The following is an 18,381-nucleotide window of genomic DNA, read 5'->3' as shown; positions in this document are numbered from 1 at the left end:
TTCGCGGGTGCATCCGCGCATTAATTCAGCCGTGCGCGTTTAGATGTTGTCGTCATGTTTCCGGAATTGTCCAAGCACGTTGACGAGGCGGTCCGTGTTTACCTTGTACCACGGGAGTTATGGAATCCCGGGAAAAAAACAACCGGCTGCATAATTTATCAGTCGCCTCCCAGAGTACACTGTCAATCATTGAGCGTGTGCCCTCTAGCGGCTGACCAGCGCGGGAACAACGTTTCAAATGTCTTTCCTTTTGGTTTCGTCGGCGAAGAACGATTTAATTAAAATTATCGATTCATCCGCGAAACGAGCGCGTCGAGTTGCCCTTTCACCTTGTCAAACCGCTATGATTATCGGTCGTCGCAGCTCTTCGGTCTTGTAGCGACAAGCGAAGGTCGCCGCGAAAATATTCGATTTACTTAAAAGTTATACGCTTCCACATTATTCATATAGTATAATGTATAACATAGTATGAAATACACTTATCAGTGTAACGTATAGTACAATATAAAGTTATACTTATTTATTAATGTATTAATACTGTTATAGGTTCTCCTTCGAGGATCCAAAGATATTTAATAACGAAAATAGTTTGCCTCCCTTGAGTTCATTAAAAAAAAGAACAAAAGAAACGTTCTGCCGTAGTCGCGAGGACGCGTTAAAAACGAAGCTTCGCGCGGAAGTGATGAAATAATGGGTGGCGCACACACGGAAAATCGATGCGGACTGTTTAAGGAGCTCGTGGGTCCCGCGCGCACAAAATTTCTCGCGTTGCATGCGCGCGTCCATGCGTAACGTTCGCGGGCCGCCTGGGCGTTGAAAACGGTTCGTGTGACGCGCGCCGAAAACCGTTTCCCTGCTCGAGGGTTCGCGACGACGCGAGGCGCGTGCTCTCGTCGAATCCGCGGTTCGCCCGATGCTTCCGGATTAACCCTTTGCACCCGGGAGATCTTGTACTATGCAGGTATCAGCGGCAGATTTACGGAACTCGTTAATTTTAGATGCATTAATCCTTTGAGGGTAAGGATTTATTAAAATATTCAAAATCCTCAGCTGAAGAAGAGAAATTGAGTATAGAACTTTTGTTATTTGAACCATTAAATCATTTGTTTGTAGCTTTGTACTTTCGATATGTATATTCGACGTCGCCGAAGGATATTCGTCTTCAAAGTTACCGTAATAGTTGTTTAAATGCTTTGAACCTTAATATTGAATATCAAACTTGAGAATTCTGCCGCATCAAGTCTTCTCCCGAGTGCGATAGGTTAACCCTAGAACTACCCAGGCCAAACTGACCCAATTCAACTTTGTTCTTTCCCAAACACGTACGCTCCCCCAAGAAACTGCTGAAAACAAACTGTTTAACCATCGATACTTTCATGACCGATACAATATACGCAAAACAATCTCAGCTCTCAATTCTCCCGTCGATCCGTTGCATTCCGATGACCCACAAATTCAGTCGCCTGGCGCGCCGGGAACAATTCACGAAAAGTACACTTGTCCGCCTTGACGGACAAAAATCTGCGGTCCGATAACGGCGGCGAGGCTCGACGGAAAGGTGTCAAAGGGTCGCGGGAAGAAACTAATTGCTAAAAAACGAATGGTACGAAACAAATAAACAGAAAGCGAGGGAGGAAGATAAAGGGGGTGATGAAAGCTGGGGAAAAGAGCGGTGAACGGGGAAAAACGGGAAAAGAGCAAACGCGATCCGGGGATAGCGCGCGAGAGAGAGAGAGAGAGAGAGCGCGAGCGAGTGATAGAGAAAAAGAGGGATGGTAGGAGAGGGAGTTGAACAGGACAGAGGGAGCGTGTGAGACACGATGCGAGAGAGTCACAATCAATAAGCGTTTGCGGGGGATAGGTGTTCCGCGAGTCCTCGATCCTCTCCCGGCGGCGTAATACGGCGTTCTCGGCGCCTGCGTGATGACGCTCTGTATAACTCCCGATTCCCGGCCCCGCCAACCTTTCCAGCTCTCTTCGCGTTCCGCTCCCCTTCCTCTCACGGGTCGTTGCGTCGCCCGAATCCTGGCCGTCATCTAGGGAGAAAACCAGACCGCACCGCTGATTGGTGACGTTTAGACCGCGTGCCATCGATGCATCGACTTCATTCCCACTTCTCATCCTCTTCCCTGCCTCCTACCCTTCGTTGCACCTGTGGAGAATCCGGGGATGGCACAGGAGCTAGAGGGGTCTCCGGTCATGTGTTTTGTTTGTAGTTTTCATTGGTTACGCGATTAGTATTGAAAATGAAAGGACAGATGAAAACTGATGTATTGAACATGTATTCCTTGGTCCAGCTACTGAGTGATCTAATAATGTTCTTAGGGGATGAGTCGATGTCTAGCGAGGTGGGTCAAGGGCAAGAAGGGTCTCCGTGCTTTGTTTACAGCTTTGGTCACGTGTGATTTTATTGACGAATAGCAAAATAGTATCGAACTATGTTAGATCTCACAACAATGTTCGAAACGTGTATTATTTTGGGAGTTTGATTTTAACGTTATTCGGAACTATTCAATTGAACCGAGTTTGTGATCATTTTTCGCTCAGTAATTGCGAAGGACATCCGGAATTGAGTCGTTTTGATTGGTTTAATAGTTCCAACATCGACACTGGAATTAGAATGATTATAATGACACAACTGTCCAATTTAATAATTTCTCGTAGGCCTGTATGATTTCTATAATCATAAAGCAAACAACCTATGTTAGATTGTTTCGATCTCCCCAGTTACTGGCACTGAAATCATCGAAAGCGGATATCAACTTTCATTTATCCACGATCCTTGTCAATGACGGTAAACAAATTTCCACGAACATCCACGGTTTATTTACCATATTTAGGCGCTGCCTCTCGGGAACATGTTTCGAAAGCCAGTCGGCTCTTTCGTCCCGCGACCTTCTACGTCCGCGAGCTGCGGCCGAGCACAATGGCGTTGTGAATTACACTTGCATCAGTTATCGGTCCCTCTTCTAAGGCCGTTCATTTACACGCGCGAGTGCATTGACAGCACGCGGGAAAGGAAAACGAGCCGCTCGCCGCTGCCTCGTACCCTCTTGTCGCTTCGTTATCGCGGCCAAGAATGAGAAATAACACCGCTCGCGTATCGAACGTCCGACGTTCCCTCTCCGTTCCCATCGATTCACGACCAAGGGAGCGCGCATCGGATCGATTAATCACGAAAACTGTTTTATCCGCGAACCGTGTTTCCCTCGAAGCTCCGGGGAACAAGCGAGCCACAGTGCACTCTTGCGATCTTTAACCTTTGTATCTACAACTAGCGATTTCCTCTTCTTCGCCGATTCAAATTAATTTTTATATTCCCAAGTTAATCCTGTGCACTCGACAGTTTTTTCCTTAAGTGTATCCATCATTTTCTAATGATTCGTTAATTAAATTTTCGACTGTATTCGATATACCTGAATCATACACGAATCAATAGATAGAACTATTTCATTTTAACATTCCACGTTTGATTGCATTACATTAAATTTCATATTGAATATCGAATGTTATAACTTCGACAAATACGAGTCGCCAGTCGAGTGCGAAGGATTAAGGAATCGGAATGTCGATCGATTGTACATATAATAAATAAATGGGTCTTCAAACGTTTCTCTAATATCTATACATTATCCGTATTTTATATTCTATTGATTCATCTGATTCATTTATGGTAACAAGATTTTCGTGTTCACGTTATTAAGAGATGCAACGAATGGTAACGCAGTTTCTTTCTTAGTTATCGAAACAGTCGCTCGTGACAACATCGCAGAAATATAAAAATCACAGCTTTCACTTGGTCTCCTTCGAGAAAAATACAACAATGATAGATTTAACCTAGTCTCCATCAGGGAGTTCAAATAAAACTCGTTTTCGTTTCAGCCAATTTTTTTCAATTTCACGCGAGAAAAGTGTCTCGGGTTTAAAGGATGAAAACACTTCGCGAAATTTTCTACCGCGCGGTAGACGTGTGGTGGCTTCGAAACTTCTCGGCGGAATGATAGAAATAGAAGCATGAAACTTTGGGTCTAATAGACACGACGAAGCCGCGGGGCAAACTTGCCGCGCGCCGGGTAAATCGTAACTCGATCGGACGTTGTTATTTCGCATTCCATTTAAAGTCCAACAACGCCGTGCCGCGCCGAAGCGGACGGGGCCACGGTAACCGTGGCTGATAGGCGTTACGCGAGGAGCAATTGCGGTTATTAAACATGATCTTTCTGGTTCTTCGTCAATAGCCGATCCGTGAATCCCTACGAATTGGAAACCTCGATTTCGATCTTCTCATTGATCGTCGTTTCATGTTTCTGCGAGGGTAACGACTTCACTCGGAGCGAACATTCATGATTCTATGATCTATTTTTAGCATCGATCCTAACATTATCATGTTTCATTAACACTAAAACCAGCGACCGTTTAATACGATCAATATGTGATCCTTATAAAAATCGTAACAGCCGATTTTCCTCGTGGGTTCTTTACTTATCATAATACTCGAGTGAAACTATTCATTTCTAAAATCCAGATATGGAACATTTTCAAGATATCAGTATTTTCGAAATAAGAAATGGAAACTGATTTCGACAGGTGTGGTAGTTAACACTGGAACTACCGTACCAGTAAAAATGACTAGTTTCGATTTTTTTGTTTAACAATTATTGATATCTTCGAAGCATCGAGTATTCGAAATGATTTTGAAAATAAATAGCTTCAATTGAGTACTATAATGAATGTCTGAAGAAATTAAAAATAATCTATTGTTACAATTTTTATGGCAACTGCATATTAATCGTATTAATTGCTCGGTAGTTCTAGTGTTAAAAATGTACTATAGCTTTGTACGGTAAATATCAATAGTATTTATAGAAAAATAATCAACGTATCGATAGGGTTAACGGAGAATGATTAATTAAGGTTATATAAAATTTGAATGACATTTTATTGCGATGCTTTCGAATAATTGAGCGGTTTATTATTAAAGTAGCGTAATTCCATTAAAGAAAAGGAGAACTGTTAAAAAACAAAAGTATATAGAATGGGGAATAGTTATAACCGGTAACTTAATTTTGTTGGAAAATGGACTTAAGCTTCTGCTCTGTAACTGAGCAATCCGGATCCATTTTCCCCCCATTCCCTATTTCCTTAAACAGCATATTCGAAGCTCGAGCACTTAACGAGTCCTCGCTGCGACACGGTTCTCGAGCGTCGAGCGATGTGGTTCCCATTATCCCCGAGGTTCGAGTCTCATTTGCTGTTTCTTCGTTAATCATTCAGTATCCCTGTTGTACGGTGTTATTTATTCGGTATTCGTTATCGCGAATGAATCGTCGTTACGTAACTTTCGTATCACTTGATTTGCCCGATTTTTCATTCTTCTTCTTTTCTTTTTAATTTTCACCAGTACCCTTGGTAATTAATCATACCAGTATCATAATAATTATCAGTCCATCAGAGTTTTTGCTGAATTATATTTGTTCGTTATTAATTACGTTCATCCGGGGTGTACGCATTTTTCCCGGGCAAGATCGTTTGATTAACAGGTTAACGAGATACGCGAAGCAACGATTAATCAATGGAAATCTCGTCGGTCGCTCGCGACGAGATCGATCTCGTCGAACAGGTTGAAAACCAAGCGAGAATTTCCGGCTTGACGGCGATATTTTCGTTGCTCCGTAGAAATCTCTGACCCTGACCGGGCACAACCTACTTACACTCGTGATTTGTCGATCGCACCAGTTGCACGGAGCGTCGTGGGTCGCCGGGCTTGCATCTTTCGCTCGTTCCTCGCGCACAGGACAGCCGACCGCGATTTCGGGCGCGATTGAAGCCATGAACTCCAAAACAGCACGAGTCAACCGATCAACGTTCCGGGGAAATCAATCTTTCTTTTCGTTTTCGTTCATTCTACATTTTCCTCGCGTGTACATCTTTATTATCACTAAAACTACCGAACGGGTCAAAACCCGTCCCTGATTTCTCGTTTTCCTAATTATTAAGAGGCTAACAGAAAGTGATTAAAGAAATCGATTTAGGAATACGCGAACTAAATCGTAAATGAATTAAACCCTTGACGTATGATTTCTTTCTCAACTCTGATCGATACTTTGTCATTAATAATGTATCGGAAAAAGAGAAAAAGTCTAAGCATATGTTATGCCTATATTCCCTTTTAACCCTTAGCACTCCAGGTTGTTTTGTAATCTATCAGCAACTGTAACTAATTTTTATAGTATTCCTAGCGAAAATGAGAAATGCTATAACATTTCTTTGGTCTTTTGTTTTCCTTCTTAGTACAAAATTTGGACGTGTGGAAAATCTAATAGTTTTAGGGTAGTTTCTTTAAGATTCATGAAAATATTTAATATTATAACTGGTGTAGTATTGGAGCCTACAGAGTTCAAAGAGTTAAGTATAATAGTTGATTACAGAGAAGTAATATTTTCTTTGAATTCGAATGAACCGAGTAATATATATATTTGTCGAATCATGTTGAAAATCTTCACTAAGAGTCTCACTCGTTGTAGGGCAAGGGGTTAAAGTTTCAGTAGCTTTCTTGGAGTTTATATGGAAGAATTTCAAAAACTGATTCGACTGCTCAGTAAATTTACTGTTAAATAGGTCTGAACAAGTTGGAAATAGTTACATCGATAACTCGTGTGGGTAACGTTAAAAAGTGGACTTGTCCTGTTTTGGAATTCACGGTTTCAGTTGTTCGTCAGCAGTTTCGGTGGATTCAATCGTATATTCGCGTGCAACGTGTTACGCGACAATCTTCTGTCTTTTGTACTCAACGCGTGTATATCGAATCTGTATTCATGTTCCTTCCATGAATTTCTAAACCTTTTTGCACGATTACTCCAGGGATACCATGAGAAACAGAATGAAACATTGCGCATGAAATGTTGCACATGTTACAGATTTAGTCGATAGAATTCAATAATACAGTTGCAACAGCAATTTCCTTTTGTTCCTGTTGAATCTATTACAAAGATAACATATCACTGTAAATATGTTTCTGTCTGGATTTGAACAGTTTCACTCGTCACCCGGAGAAGATATAAAATCTACATCATGCAAACTTAATTCTCTGCACTCGGAGATTTTAATATTCAATTCACACCGTCCTCTTAAAGGGGACAGTCCAGTTCAAAGGATTAAGATTAAACATTTTCACAAAATATTCAACACTAGAAACACCAGAACTAGAACTGGAGCAAAGAAATCGTTTAATATGCATTTTCTCGTGTAAATAACAGAAACGCCTTCATTAAGATCTCGATTGATATATACTATAGAATGCACATTAAATGAACCAATTTATCAAAGAATTTTAGAAAAAATACCGTGATAGGTTATTTTCATTTGCCTGGTAATTCCATCGTTGACACTTCGCCAACCGAATGAGAGAGATCCCAACTTTTCCCTTAGCCACGCATTGCCATTTATTTTCTTCATTTGTTTTTGTTATTCAGTAAGCCTTGAACTGGGGATATTTGCAATTCACTAAATACCTTCCCAACTTCTAAACACAATGTTTAATCAACATTAAACGAGTTCCATCAGAGTTAACACTGGAACTACCAAATGGGTCGAAATGACCCATCCTTTGACCTTTCCCCTGCGATTACTTAAGTACGAATATCTCTTTGAGAAATTATTAAAGAAGCTGATTAAGTAATACCTAAGCTGGAATTTAAACCAATTGAAATCTCGATAAATCCACGTTTGTAGGTTTTGTAATGAAATTTTCAGAAGTCAGCTCGAGCACTCAGTGGTTCCAGTGTTAATAAAAAGGTTATTAACACTAAAACTACCGAGCATTTAATACAATTTATACGTAATATCTATAAAAATTGTAACAATAAGTTATTCTCAGTTTCTTCAGACATTCATTATAGTATTCAAGTGAAACTATTTATTTTCAAGATCATTTCGAATATTCAATGCTTTGAAAATATCAATAATTGCGAAACAAAAAATCCGAAACCTGTCATTCTGACTGGTACGGTAGTTTTAGTGTTAATCATAACTGTTTCAGGCGGTGATCTAACGAAGAACATCAAGAATCAACGGACAAAAGCTAAAATTTGAATCTCTGTTTCAGAATCTCTTCGTGAATACAACGGCCTCTCGTCGGACCTGTACAAGCCATCTAACTACGATAAGCTCGCGCTCTCCCTACTCTCGCCCCTGCCGAATGAGCAGGACTTCGCGATCAACGTGTGCACGTTGTTGTCGAACGAGGGCAAGCACATACTGCGGCTGGACAAGTACCCGCGTTTGGTGAACATACTGTTAGCGCACGCGGGCGTCTTCGACTCGCCTGGCACGCGGCAGCTCTTCATCGAGGTCTACTCGCGCGTCAGGAACTACTCGATCAATTCGTTCTGGTCGGACGTGCTCGACTCCCAGGACGTGATAGATCTCACGAACGAGAGGACGTTCATGAAGAAGCCGGCCGCCAGCCCGCAGACCTTCTCCAGGCGGAAAATCTTGGAGAAACAGAACAAAAGCGCCGCCCAGCCCGAGAACGACGAGCCCTCGACGTCGATGGACGTCGACGGGGTAAGACTCGCCAATCAATTCGGCTCCTGGCTACTCTTTATGTCCCTCTTCCTCGGTACCGGGCACCCTCAACGGCGGATATTCCTCTAAAAGGAAACTTGCTTTTATTCGGCATTGAAACGTCGAGTTCCGAGCGAGCCGCGCGTAGAGGCAACGATAACGGTGATAAGAAGGAGAGAATGTTCAGCGAAATGCGGATCTTTATGAGAATTCCTGTTTGTAGGCTAGTTCACAATGATCGGGATGGTAGGGAAATTTCTGTTTGAAAGTACCTTGTGAAATGCGTGGATTTATGGTCTTGCGGTGAGATAGGCTAAAAGATTGAGGTTTCCTCTGCGGATGCTCTTTTAATTAACCTTTTGCACTCGAGGAGTGACTCTCAGTTACCATGCGATTTGATATAACAAAATCATAGTCTTACATATAACATTAAGCTTCTTACAATCCATGAATATATGAAATATTGAAATAATAACTTTGTTTCTTAACTTATGTATATTCCCTTATTCAAGTCTTTTTGACGGATGTCGTTTGTAACGCATTGGAAGCTGTTGAATATTGTAAATATTGTTGCAAAGGGTTAAGTGTTGAGGTTTATGGGTGAGACTTTCATTTGTTGCATTGATAGTTTCTATGCAATGAGGACGTATGAAAGAATAAGGATAACGCGAATGTATGACAGTTGGCAGTCATTTTTAGCGCGTTCGCGTTGGTTCCCACCTGTAAAAAGGCAACGTGAAGTTTGATGCGATTCTAACAGTGAAATCTGTGTTTCCCAGGTGGTTCCGGATTGCTCGAGACTGGACCCTCATCTGGACGAGAACCTGAAGGACCAGAATCAAAATTCCATCAAGTTCGAGGAAGAGGACAGAGACCTGTTTTGCGTCGGGCGAACGCTGGGGACGCAGGACCCGTACGGACAACGCGTCCTTCAAATAGCGTCCATCCTACGGAATCTGAGCTTCACCCCGGAGAATGCAGCGGTGTTGGGGAGGAATCGGTGTTTCTTAAGATTCGTATTACTGTGCGTGAGAGCGAGGTGGAGCAACTTGCACCAACTCGGCTTCGACATACTAGGGAACATAGCGAATGAAATAATCTTAAAAGAGGCTGGCGAGAGGATAACGGATGTTGTGTTATCATGCGTGGCGAAGGGGATCGAATCCCAGGACAGGTTTATTGTTATTTCCTGTTTGGAGGTGCTTAATAAAATTAGCCAACAAGACAGCAATGAAGAAGTCGTTACGTTCGGATTAGAAGACAATGTGTATGAACTCATATGCAGGTAAATGTTCAACGAGAGACTAGCTAGCTCGCCTGTGGCAACTAAGATTAGTTTATCATTGTTTCCTACCATTGTGCACCACCTTTGGCATTCTTGGCTTATCTTCCCTCTGTTCTGCTAGGAATAATTTCAATAGCCACCATGTGCGAAACAATAAGGAGTAGCATGCGAAGTTTGTATTATCGATCTTGTTCTGAATAACAATTCCAAAAGAAATCATTATGTTACGTTACTATGGGCGGCTTGGGGCTTTACAATTGCGATTACCATTGGTCTTGAATAATTGATAGAAATCTTTGTTGAATAACCATTGATCGCCAAAGTTTTGAGGCACGCCAGACTTAGTTTCTGTTTGCTTTCTACGCGAGTCATATTTCCAACTCTGCACGGCACGCGATACGGAGAATGGATATCCTAGAAGACATGATGTCTGTTCGCAGGTTTTTGGCTCTGAACGATATAGCTCTTTTAGTGTACACTTTGGAATGTTTGTACGCGTTGACATCTTTGGGTGAGAGGCCATGTACTAGCGTCGCGCGGGTACGCGGGGCTATCGACACGTTGGTCGCCCTTGTAACTGTGGAAGCGCAAAGTTATGGGCCAAAAGCTTGTATTCTGATGAGAGTGATCGAGACAGTGTCAACTGTGGCGGCACCTCCGAACACTACTCAAAACACGCCGGTCACTGCTGCTGCACCAGCTGCGACGGTGTCCTCATCGGTGCCAACTATACCAGCCACGATCACTGCAACACCAGCTCCGGTCAGTCCAGCACCTGCGCGACCAACCACTCCAGCTGCAACCACAGCAAAATCTACAACGCACAGTACGTATTACCTAAAAGATAAACGTTATGTACCTTTCTCTAGGTAATATTCAATTTTGATCAATGATCCTTAATGGTTTTTCTTTTGTTTTGATCCTCTGTGCAGAAGCAGTGGAGACAAGCAATTCCCTTCAACAGCAACACGCTCATCAACAAATCATACAGGAAAACGAGCAGTTTGCCCTGGGCTGGTTAAGAGCTACGTTTGAACTCGCACCGGGTGTGCGTATAGAGCAAGAGGAATTGTACAAGAAATATCTTGGTTGCTGCACAAAAATTGGCAGGAGAGGCGTGATCGCTCCGTTTCACTTTCCAAGATGTGTTAGGTAACTGTTTTGTGCCTGAATGTTTTCTCATGTATATTTTTGTTCAGTCTGTTAATAGATGAAATTCTTAAGGATCAGGATGATCTACGTGCAGAATAATGTAGAAAAATTTGTATTAGTTTAAACGATATTTGATGCACCTGAATTAATCTATTGCAGATCTGTGTTTGGTGGAAGCGTTGGACCAAATCCCTTGAAAGGTGAAACAACTGGTACTCAGTATTACGAAGGAATCAGAGTACGGGCCACACCTCCCCAAGTAACTTATCCGAGCCAAATTGCGGTTGGGACTAACACAGCTCCAATTCCAGCAGTCAACACAACTCCAGTAAAGGTGCTTCCCGTACAACAGCGTACAATCAAGAGTATTAGTCCTGCTCCTGATAGCACGGCCCTAGACAATCCTGCATCTGGGCCTCAAAAACTCCCTACCCCAGCGTCACCTATCCTGAAAGCCCAATTGTCTGCCCCACCGAAACCACCCTCCAGTGCATCAAACACCACTTGTTCAACTCAATCCCAAAATCCAGTCACCAAGGTTGATTCTAAAAGTCAGGTGGGTCCAAGTCCTATGCTTTCTACCATTCTCTCTACCACTCATGACCTCTTATTTTGGTTATAGTTTCACGATGCTACTTGCAATATGGGCTTTCCCTAACAAAGTTACGGTTTTTTTGCATGCCTCGAGAAATCCCTATGTATTCCCATCGCTATATAATGCATGCAGATAAGTTAGAAACGTATATGCAGTGCAGTCCACCTTATTGAAACATGCGGTTGTCTTTAATATGTGTTTCAAAACTTATGCAAGATGAACCTTATCATAAAAAGTATGGGAAAGATACTTGGCATTGATTTGTTTCAAATAAGTGGGACCTGTCTGTAAATTGAAATAGAAAAATACAAGTATCAATTGAAATATTATTTTGAGAATAAACATCGAATATATGAATCTTTGATTATTTTGCGTGAAACAATACATTGATTTGCATAAACTAAGTTTTACAATGTAAAATTATTCGTTTGTGAAAAACATGATTTGCTTATATATTTTTCATTTTTATACGTTCGAGAGCTTATAATCTCAGCCCATTTCATACTTTTTACTCAACAATTATTGAGTCCAATATTAGCGACGAGACTTTATTACTGCATGATTAAAGTAGTTTGTGCGTTTCTCATGTATGTATATTTTTCGATTCTTTTCATAAAGCTGTAATTTATATCATAGCATAATATGATATTCTATCTTAATATATTATAACAAATGTTAATTTTTGAGCTATCAACTTTAACTTGTCTTACTTGATCAATTGCTTAGTAATATATACAAAGCTACTATAATTTATCGATTTCAAAAGGTGTAAAAACGATTAGTTAAATAGTTTACAGCAAACTTAAATTTCTTCTTCAATCATTAATATTTAAAATAAATATGTAAACATTGCCAAGAAATATTTTTAATCTTTGAAAATTGAACTGAAGTTGGTACAACTACTGTTGATCAGGTGTCAGTGTCGCATCCTCACTTGAGTCAAGCGTTACTATCCAGTGGATCCCAAACACAGCCACAACTTCAACCACAGCATGTACAACAACAGTCACAAACTGTCCAGGTAGTTGCAAAGGAAGATAATCGAAGTGGTACTACATCCAGTTCCATAATAAAAAGCCTTCTGGCTACTAAGGTAACGGTCAGCAGCGACTGCATGCCCAGTACTGCTGCGACTTGTGTGTCTACCCCTACTGCCTGTGTAACAAACACTACTGCTAGCATCGCATCCAGCATCAGTGCGAACCAGCTAATAACCAGCAACCAGGTATCATTGTTGTATATTAACAATGAAAAACTGTAGTATTATATTTTTTCTTGTGATTTGTAGGTTGTTGATCTTGATGTGATATTTTGTTTGACGATAATTTTGTATAGCAAATAACCAGCAACCAAGTATTATTCTTGTATATTAACAATGAAAACAGTAGTATTATTTTTCCCCCCTGAATTGTAAGTTGTTGAATTTGATACAATATTTTGTTTCACAATGATATTATTCAGAAAATTCATTTGATTATAATCTTTTGAAAGTTATATTTCCTTTAAATCGTCAAGTGAAACATGAGTGTAGAATGAATGAGAAGTTCTGTTATGTATGAGAAATCAGTACAAAGGTAGAATTTTCAGAACGTTGAAATAATGCATGTTTAAATGAAATGTTGAAACAATTACTGATGTAAAAACTATTGTAATGGAGTGGGGGTTTTAAATGGGGTTTCAAAATTGTTTTACAGAATCTGATCTGAAATTATTTTGTTAACGTACGTTTCAATAATTCTAATGAGTTTCCTAGTGTTAATATTATAAAGTAAACATTGTGATTATTTTTCTGCTAAATATACTTTTGTTATTTACATTCTTTATTTAATATTCAAGCTCTCAACAATATCTGAAAAGTGAACATTTTTTATTCAAATCAAGAGATTCATAATTTATATCTTACTAACAAATGCATGGTGTGTTTGAGTTTGAATTGATTTTACCCCAATGGTAGTAAAAAGAAATATAAACTAAACAAAAGTGTTCTTTTAAAAAGCAGTAAGTTAGTTTTAGTTCATTCACACGACGTTGGGTTCACAGGTTGCACAACGTCAACAGCAGCAAAGGCTACTGCAGCAACAGCTAACAAACGTATCACAGCCACCTGCAACCACAACAGCTGCATCAACAATACTCCCAAAGACTTATGTCAACTCAAAACAACAAAAGCCAGCTATTACACCCATTCCTGCCAAAAAAATACAAAGGCTTAACGGAGCCAAATTTATTATGACTAATAATTGTGACAAGGTACTATTCACATTTCTTTATGCCGATGTAATATCCTGTTTAACCCTAGAAATACTGAACAGTCAAACTAACTAACATTCCGCGCAAATAATAAATTAAACCATTCCTTTTCAGACTGAAATAAATGATAACGAGAGTGTCAACCAAATTGCAATATCGACGAACTCTTCCTCTCTGTTAATGAACTCGGCGGAAAATCACATATCGTCCACGATCAAAGTGTGCCGGCCTCCAACGACAATGGTAACCACCGCGAACAAGACAACTCAACGATCCACCTGTACATCGATCGCGGAGGACTCGGACTCGACGAACAATTCTCTAGCCTCTAGTAGCGGCATAGGCGGTAGCAGGGATTGTTCCGGTGTCGGAGTCGAAGAGGACAATTCCTTAACGAGTTTCGAGGGTATCTTGTTGAATGGTGCGCCGAACAATATGGACATCGACGCGCAAGAAGATGGATCTTCGAAGGACTCGTCCAGTGTAACGTCTAAAGAGAAACCGTTACAAAGCATGATGCTCGCAGATCTGTTAGAGAGGAAGGAACCGATCTTGAACGGTGTCTTAGGGAAGAATTCTATCAATGAGAAAGGCATGGATTTAGTAGAAAATCACATTAAGAAAGTACTAAAAGAATCTCCAACCGACATTAAAATTAAAGTCGAAGTAGAGGAAGGTAATGTTCTGCAGACAGAGGTGTCTGAGGACACTCTGATAGAAGCGCCGAGAGGAATAAAGAGGTCTGCAAGCGAATCCGATGAGATAGACGTGAAGAAGCTAAAGTATTCAAACGGCACGATGTCGCCGGATCCCGCCGTCGACTCGACGACAGCCGAATCCACAGTCTCGAGTATAAAGTCTGAAGAGCAAGACGACGACAAGGACAGCGAGAAAGCGACCGTCTCATCTACCGCTGCGAACTTGTATGCGGCGCTTGCTGCTGATTGCATAGAAGATGAGCTCGACATCGACGAGCACGTGATTAAAGAAGATTCAGGTCTAACGATAAAGGATGATCCTGATATATTTGTCAATCAGATTAACCAACAACCTCAACAGCCGCAGCAGCAGCCTCAGACGCAGCCCCAACCGCAGCAACAGCCTCAGATGCAGCCCCAACCGCAGCAGCAGCCGCTTCAATTACAACCACAGTCGCAACCACTTCAATTACAACCGCAGTCACAGCCACAACAACAGCCACAACCGCAACAACAACCACAACCGCAGCCTCAGCCTCAGCCGCAGCCGCAGCCGCAGCCACAGCCGCAGCCGCAGCTACAGCCACAGTTACCTTCGCAACCACAACCACAACCGCAACCGCAACAGCCTCCTCAGCTACAGCAACATCAACAACAACAACTAATCGTCACGGCTCCTAGACAAATAGTGGTACAACAAACGATCCAGCCGAACAACCAGGTGTTAATACCAGCTGCATCGATGAAAGCGCGGCAAGCGCAGTCTCAGCCGCAAGTCTTGTTGCAACAGGGAGCCGGAGGTCAGTTGCAGTATGTTGTTTCCGGCGGTGTCCCCGGGCAGAACTATGTTCTGGCCCAGCCACAAACAACGTTGGTTCAAGGACAAGCACAGACCGTCCTGGTGGCGCAGACAACGCAACAGCAAGGGACCGGTGCGAAAACCATTATCATCCTACAACCCCAAGCGACTGCGCAACCGACGCAGCAAAAAATGGTCGCGGTCACGCCTCAGGGGCAACAAGTGGTTGTTACGCAGGTGTCACGTCCCATTTTGCAGAGTCCCGCGCTGGGAAATATACCACCGCCGCTCGTTCCAACGTCCGGCACGATTCCGCAGACCTCTATAATAGTGAACAGTTCAGTTGCGCAGACGAATCCCAATACAGTCACTGTCACAATTCCCGCGATGGCGCAACAGACGCCTGTGTCGACCAGCGTGCCATCCAGGGTCGTAACACCCACGCCGGCTTCGACGCCGCCACCTACTAGGCCAACAACACCCCACCAAGCGGCCGCCACCCACGGATTAACCGTGAAGCAACCCCCGAAAATTATAAAGACTGTCAGTTCCTCTACCTCCACGGAGCCAGAATCTAAACCGTCTACGAGTCATAATCAGCCGGAGAATAAGACTATCACGATCAAAATTGATCCTAACGCCTATCTGTGTGAATGGCGGGGATGTTTGAGGTAATTTGAATTTGGTTTCCTCTACGACATCAGCCTCTAAATTAGGTGTTAGAAAAATGTGTGTTTCTCCTCATACTGTTAACTATACTGTATTTATATTTTACTGTACGCTTTTGCAGGCAATTCAAAACACCACACGAAGTTTACCTTCACGTATGCGAAGCGCATTGTCCAACTGGTGGGGAAGAAATATTATGTCTCTGGGCGAGTTGCGATGTCCTAAAGAGGCGCAGGTTCTCCTTGATGACACACCTGTACGATAGGCATTGTAACGCTGAGGTCAGTATTACGAATAATTTGTAATATTTTGAAATAGCTGATGGAAATTACCCTGTGCAATGTTTTAATTAATCATTTTAACTTGAACCTGTTCACAGACAATGGCGATTAGAAGGAAACAATTAACGGTGACCGGAAAGACTGAAGTTTCCACGTCGACACCGCCGACTCCTCATCATCCTGTCTACGCACCGAATGCAGCATTCCATGCTATTAAGCGGCACGCCTTGGAATTCGTGAATCCGAAGGAGTTGATGGTTAGTAAGAATTTTGAGCCGTACTTATTGCGCAACAATGATATATTACTGTTCGCTTAGCTAATTACCTGAGCGATAAATCTAGCTAAGAGTGTCGAAAGCACAACGTGCCTTCTCCGTTTTCTGTTGTAACACGATCGAAAATATTCTAGAAGATTTATTCGAGAAAAATGTCCGTAATCCGCGTAATTTCGAAGAATCCTTTCTAGCCCCACGGTTCTCAGAGTCTATAGGGTTTTGTTAATGTAATAAAATTTCTTTGATTCTCTCTTGGCGAAGCAGCAAAGGCCGACCAAGCCCGCTGCAGCCACCTCAAGCTCTTCTTCCCCCAGACCTGGGCAAAATCCTCCGCCAGAACAGGTAAAAATAAACGTGTTCAAAAATTGAAAAGGATTCATGATCCATTTCACAGCCACAGCTCCTGTGTGCTGTTACCTGCCACCTTACATATTTGTTTTGCGCTTTATTTTTTTTCCTTTTTCGTTTTCGCACCGTGCTGAATATTTTTTTTGTAATTGTTAATCTTTATACATCCTTTGATACGCAGGATGTGTGTACCATTGAAGTATTTCGATTGACATCGCTGATTCATTTTTTATATTACAAGAGTATATCTAAAGCAGAACACTGCATGAAGGTAAACACATTCTATAAACTTATCAGCAAGTAATTCAAATGATATTTGTATCAGTTGTAATAGTTACGCGATGAAAGGTAATATTTCGTTATTTGAGGTAACCTAAAGCCATGGATATATTCTTGGAATAAAAAGGATGAATTAGTTACTGGGATGAAATGCTCGATCCTTTATATCTAATAATTTTTAATAAATATTTTAGCATGGAGTTCATTTTATTTACATTTTAGTAGCTAGCGCAGCTGTAATTTATGTTTTTTTATGCAGTTGAAGTGCTCTCATAATGGGCAGGGTGTTGGTGTAATATTTTTTATTTTAAACAATGCAAAGTAGAACATATTTGTTGTGCTTACGATATATATATAGGAAGTGTATCATCTTAAACCATTAATTGTTGATTCAAAAATGAAAATTGGTAATTAAGAGACGGTCCATTCACGTTTGTACTTGAACAGAGTTAGAGTTCTTGCTATGATTAGAATTTGGTAAGCATTCAACAAATATGAAGTATGAAGTATTGACAAGCGTGAAATATTGCTTACTGAATACACAATTTTCTTAGTTTTACAATATTTCTTCAGTATTTGAAAGAATTGAATTTCTAATTCAGTATCTGAAAGTTGTTCAAAAATATCAAATATAGATTCATAACGTTTGTTTGTATATTTTTATAAATAGTTTTTAACTAGACATTTTCTTTGTTATCTTATTCGGCATGCTAATAAAATAACTTCATTTTTGAAAACTTAGAAATTTAGCGTGTGACATGCTTGTACCTTAATGTTTGTTGCAGTGATTTATAAGCGTATAGAGTCCACACATTATCTTGTTTATAATATTTTATTTAAACTGAAGTGATGCGTGTTTTCATTTTGTTTTCACGATGTGTTCAAGATGTTGCAATTAATTCAGACGTCATTAAACAATTACCATGTATGTGTGTACACATAATACTCGTTCAAACATTGATTAAAAAATGTGACTAGCTGATATCTATCTTTTACACAGATGTATATTTTTTTTTTAGTTTGCATATTTGTAGATAATCATGCTTTGAATTTATAAATTGCTTTACGCTTTTTCAACAGGATGACAACGAAGGTCCAGTGACCAAAAGTATTCGCTTGACAGCAGCTCTTATTCTCAGAAACCTAGTCATATATTCAACACATGGCAGAAGGTAAGATTGTATT

General features: G+C 41.0%; 1 protein-coding gene across 7 annotated transcripts in view; it reads left to right on the top strand.

The window, feature by feature from the left end:
- Bap170 (Brahma associated protein 170kD) overlaps nt 1-18,381 on the top strand; it is a 67,939-nt gene that overhangs the window by 45,417 nt on the left and 4,141 nt on the right. For 3 of the 7 annotated variants that reach the window (XR_012999594.1, XM_031982848.2, XM_031982851.2), the window contains exons 5-16: nt 8,105-8,565; nt 9,345-9,850; nt 10,291-10,676; nt 10,783-11,002; nt 11,162-11,558; nt 12,511-12,822; nt 13,638-13,847; nt 13,962-16,015; nt 16,135-16,294; nt 16,393-16,551; nt 16,834-16,911; nt 18,277-18,368. Coding sequence is in view for 6 of the 7 variants with exons in the window: in XM_031982848.2 (XP_031838708.1) it covers nt 8,105-8,565; nt 9,345-9,850; nt 10,291-10,676; nt 10,783-11,002; nt 11,162-11,558; nt 12,511-12,822; nt 13,638-13,847; nt 13,962-16,015; nt 16,135-16,294; nt 16,393-16,551; nt 16,834-16,911; nt 18,277-18,368 (5,035 nt within the window). In the remaining variant the exon portion in view is untranslated. The remainder of the gene's footprint in view (nt 1-8,104; nt 8,566-9,344; nt 9,851-10,290; nt 10,677-10,782; nt 11,003-11,161; nt 11,559-12,510; nt 12,823-13,637; nt 13,848-13,961; nt 16,016-16,134; nt 16,295-16,392; nt 16,552-16,833; nt 16,912-18,276; nt 18,369-18,381) is intronic. The other 4 variants (XM_076371732.1, XM_031982852.2, XM_076371733.1 and 1 more) reach the window with 4 other exon arrangements.

The sequence above is a fragment of the Nomia melanderi genome, chromosome 10 (assembly GCF_051020985.1).
Source record: "Nomia melanderi isolate GNS246 chromosome 10, iyNomMela1, whole genome shotgun sequence".
Lineage (NCBI taxonomy): Eukaryota > Metazoa > Arthropoda > Insecta > Hymenoptera > Halictidae > Nomia > Nomia melanderi.
The sequence above is the reverse complement of the archived record's forward strand: the minus strand, read 5'-3'. Positions and strand labels throughout refer to the sequence as shown.